General features: G+C 57.3%; 1 protein-coding gene across 1 annotated transcript in view; it reads right to left on the bottom strand.

The window, feature by feature from the left end:
- Positions 1 to 666: 666 nt before the first annotated feature.
- The window catches only part of LOC132387196 (von Willebrand factor A domain-containing protein 5A-like), a gene marked incomplete at its 5' end in the record, with an annotated part of 10838 nt that continues 6977 nt past the window's right edge, over positions 667 to 4527 (bottom strand). The window contains 2 exons of the mRNA XM_059959538.1: positions 667 to 971; positions 2980 to 3106. Of these exons, the coding sequence (XP_059815521.1) occupies positions 892 to 971; positions 2980 to 3106 (207 nt within the window). The remainder of the gene's footprint in view (positions 972 to 2979; positions 3107 to 4527) is intronic.

Genomic DNA, 4527 nt, shown 5'->3' with positions numbered 1-4527 from the left:
TCTCCCTGAACGTGCCCAGCTGCGTCTCTCCCTGAACGTGCCCAGCCGCGTCTCTCCCTGAACGTGCCCAGCTGCGTCTCTCTCTGAACGTGCCCATCCGCGTCTCTCCTTTGACGTGCCCAGTTGCGTCTCTCTCTGAACTTGCCCATCCGCGTCTCTCCTTTGACGTGCCCAGTTGCGTCTCTCTCTGAACTTGCCCAGCCGCGTCTCTCCCTGAACGTGCCCAGCCGCGTCTCTCTCTGAACGTGCCCAGCTGCGTCTCTCTCTGAACGTGCCCAGCCGCGTCCCTCTCTGAACTTGCCCAGCTGCGTCTCTCTCTGAACTTGCCCAGCCGCGTCCCTCTCTGAACTTGCCCAGTTGCGTCTCCCTCTGAACGTGCCCAACTGCGTCTCTCTCTGAACTTGCCCAGCCGCGTCCCTCTCTGAACTTGCCCAGTTGCGTCTCCCTCTGAACGTGCCCAGCTGCGTCTCTCTCTGAATGTGCCCAGCTGCGTCCCTCTCTGCGTCTGCGAGGGGTTGACTGGACCGGTGACTTCGGAATGCTCTGTGAGAGAGCACAGATTGGATTGGCCAAACGACGTTGTTTTCTACCTGGGAAAGAAGCAACTCCGGATTGCACTTTGAAACGGTGAGATGGAAAATTCATTCGAAGTACGAGACAGGCAGGTTGGAAGGCAGAAGCAGATTTATTTGGGGCAGAAGATTTTCACGCACATCATTCCTGGGTCAGTAACCATCACCATCATTAAAACAGTCCCACGAAGGACCAGAGGTACAGCTTCACCAACGGGTCCCCTACAACAGGGGTGGACGGATAGAGCGGTGATGAAACGATAGCCCACAAGAGGTGTTCACTGTGGTGACACCAACAGAACCCCCTCCAGCAATTCCCTCACAGTCCGAGTGTCCCAGGAAGAATAGAGGTTTTCAGAAGCCGGTTTCCTGCTTTCACACACTCCACGAGGTCTGCACCTGGGGGAGGGGTGATGGGAGAGGGGGCAAGAGTTAAAATAACCGTTAGTCCAGGGCAGGGAGATCAGTGTGCTGGGAGAGAACAAGGGAAAGGACAGGACTGAGGGACACTGGTCAGTGTACAGATATCCCCCTGAGGGAGAGGGACTGAGGGACACCGGTCAGTGTACAGATATCCCCCTGAGGGAGAGGGACTGAGAGACACCGGTCAGTGTACAGATATCCCCCTGAGGGAGAGGGACTGAGGGACACCGGTCAGTGTACAGATATCCCCCTGAGGGAGAGGGACTGAGAGACACCGGTCAGTGTACAGATATCCCCCTGAGGGAGACGGACTGAGAGACACCGGTCAGTGTACAGATATCCCCCTGAAGGTGTTTCCTCCACCCTTTTTTTGTTCATATGGTCCTTACACTCCATTTAACTAATTAAGTGACTTCTAAAACCAACTGATTATTTGGTGTGTCATTAAAGGGGCTGACTATTTATACAATCAATTATTTTCTGTTTTATATTTGTAATTAATTTGGATCTATCTTGTTTCACTGTGACACAAGTCTTTTTCAGTTGATGGGTGTAAAAAAAAAGCAAATTAAATCTGTGATTCAATGTAAGAGATGAAAACTCGCAAGGGGTATGAGTGCTTTTTATAGGCACTATAGCTGGGTTGTTCCGCCTCAGCACACTTCCCCTCCCCCGCACCACCCATGACCGGCTTTCATTTGCCCATCGTGCCCCCTCCCACACAGTGAACACACAATAGAGCACAGGAATAGGCCATTCGGCCCACAATGTCTGTGCTGACCACCACACCAATAGAAAACAACCCCTGCGTGGGCGACATCCTTAGCTCGACCCTCTTCCAGCCCCTTTGTCACCTCTCCACAGAGAACTCAGCTTTGTGAGCCGTGACTGACCTGCACAAAGCCATGCCGACCGTCACTCATTACCCCACGCGTTCCCCAATGCAGGCAAGCCGAAGAACCCTCCCCACTGTCTACAATTGCCTGGATCACCCCTAGTCCCATTCCTGAACCAAGAAACAACACTGGCTGCTCTCCAGCCCCCTGGACATCGCCTGTGGCGACAGGGGATACAAGACGATTCTTCCTGCTCGGCGATCTCCTCCCCGGCCGCTGTCAACAACCCGAGCATGATCCCCTCAGGGGCTCAGTCTTGTCTCCCTGCTCAGAGAGTGGTGTGTGGACCGCACTGACAGGACAGTGGGAGAGGCAGGTATATTCGGGGTATTTAATGACGTTAGAGAAGTCCGTGCCTAAATAAGTTTCTTAATTACCCGAGTTAGTTTGCCTCATCTACGATCAGTGTAACCCCTCTCACTTAGCCCTGAATGGATGACAGAGAGAGGAGGGCTGTGGGAGAGGTGTCAGGTTGATCTCAGAGTAGGTTAAAAGCTCGGCACAACATCGTGTGCTGAAGGGACGGGACTGAGCTGTCGTGTTCTGTGTTATTAATGAACCCACATCCTCCACTTCCGCTGGCACCTCGTTCCTCACCTACACTACCCTTTGAGTGAAGATCCCCTCAGATTCACCTCTCAGCCTAAACCTATCACCTCGAGTTCCACTCTCACCCAGTCAGGGGTGAAAAATCCTGCAGGCATTCTAAACCCCTCCTATTTCATCAGACAAATGTCCCAGCACGTGAACATGGGCCTCACAGCTCTCACCATCCTCCACGTCCTGCTCCGGGATTCACTCACTCCCCTCGAGTTCCTTTCCTCGCTCCCACCACCCAACCAGGGAGCGGACATCCCTCCCTCCTTCAATGGTGAGAGCACCATCACTGCTTCCCACCCTGGTTCTACCCCTCAACCACCCCTATCCTGCCTCACCCCTGCCCCTCTCCTTTCACTATCACCCTTCCCCACCCTCACTCCCGACACAGACTCTCCACCGGAATGTCGGCCACACTTCTCCCTGCACAGATGCCGCCCGACCCCTGAGCTGTTTAATTTGGGGCCCTGGCCGTCACCCTCTGGCCTAACCTGCTCGGGCCCGGACCCAGGACAGGGCCTTCGTCACCAGCAGACCCCACTCGTCCTTGGAGTCGGCAGCGAAGGCGTTCAGCCACATCACGGCCAAGATGGTTGTCCACAGAGTGAGGTCCATATCCTGAAAGTGGGAGAAGGGGGACAGGAGCCGGTCACTCACCCGTTTCACCCGGTCACTCACCCGTCGGACACAAGGTGAGGCTCCCTCCGCACCGTCCCGTCACACACCCCCAGGGACAGGGTCAGACACAGGGTGAGGCTCCCTCCACACCGTCCCGTCACACACTCCCAGGGACAGGGTCAGACACAGGGTGAGGCTCCCTCCACACCGTCCCGTCACACACTCCCAGGGACAGGGTCAGACACAGGGTGAGGCTCCCTCCGCACCGTCCCGTCACACACCCCCAGGGACAGGGTCAGACACAGGGTGAGGCTCCCTCCGCACCGTCCCGTCACGCACTCCCAGGGACAGGGTCAGACACAGGGTGATGCTCCCTCCACACCATCCCGTCACACACTCCCAGGGACAGGGTCAGACACAGGGTGAGGCTCCCTCCACACCGTCCCGTCACACACTCCCAGGGACAGGGTCAGACACAGTGTGAGGCTCCCTCCACACCGTCCCGTCACACACTCCCAGGGACAGGGTCAGACACAGGGTGAGGCTCCCTCCACACCGTCCCGTCACACACTCCCAGGGACAGGGTCAGACACAGGGTGAGGCTCCCTCCACACCGTCCCGTCACACACTCCCAGGGACAGGGTCAGACACAGGGTGAGGCTCCCTCCGCACCGTCCCGTCACACACCCCCAGGGACAGGGTCAGACACAGGGTGAGGCTCCCTCCGCACCGTCCCGTCACGCACTCCCAGGGACAGGGTCAGACACAGGGTGATGCTCCCTCCACACCATCCCGTCACACACTCCCAGGGACAGGGTCAGACACAGGGTGAGGCTCCCTCCACACCGTCCCGTCACACACTCCCAGGGACAGGGTCAGACACAGTGTGAGGCTCCCTCCACACCGTCCCGTCACACACTCCCAGGGACAGGGTCAGACACAGGGTGAGGCTCCCTCCACACCATCCCGTCACACACTCCCAGGGACAGGGTCAGACACAGGGTGAGGCTCCCTCCACACCGTCCCGTCACACACTCCCAGGGACAGGATCAGACACAGGGTGAGGCTCCCTCCACACCTTCCCGTCACACACTCCCAGGGACAGGGTCAGACACAGGGTCAGATCTGTACAAATGGATGGAGTGGGAGGAGGAGGAGGCTGCTGAGCCCCTCTCCCACATGCTCCCACCTCCACAAGACCATGGACTTGCAGAGATCCCCGGACTTGGCTCCCACTGCCCTACAAGGGACAGGGTTCCAACCAGCTGCCCCGGCCCCCATGTTAGAAAACTCCCCTGTCTTCATTGCAGATGGGCCTCTCCCTTTAGGGGTCAGGGGGGTGAATCTGGAATGAGGAAACAATTCCCACGCCAACCCACTTCAACCCCTTTCTCGGGATGGGAAGTACTTCAATCCAGCTC

The sequence above is a fragment of the Hypanus sabinus genome, unplaced genomic scaffold (assembly GCF_030144855.1).
Source record: "Hypanus sabinus isolate sHypSab1 unplaced genomic scaffold, sHypSab1.hap1 scaffold_1620, whole genome shotgun sequence".
NCBI classification, from domain to species: domain Eukaryota; kingdom Metazoa; phylum Chordata; class Chondrichthyes; order Myliobatiformes; family Dasyatidae; genus Hypanus; species Hypanus sabinus.
Note: the sequence above shows the minus strand (reverse complement) of the source record. Positions and strands in the feature narration are given on the sequence as shown.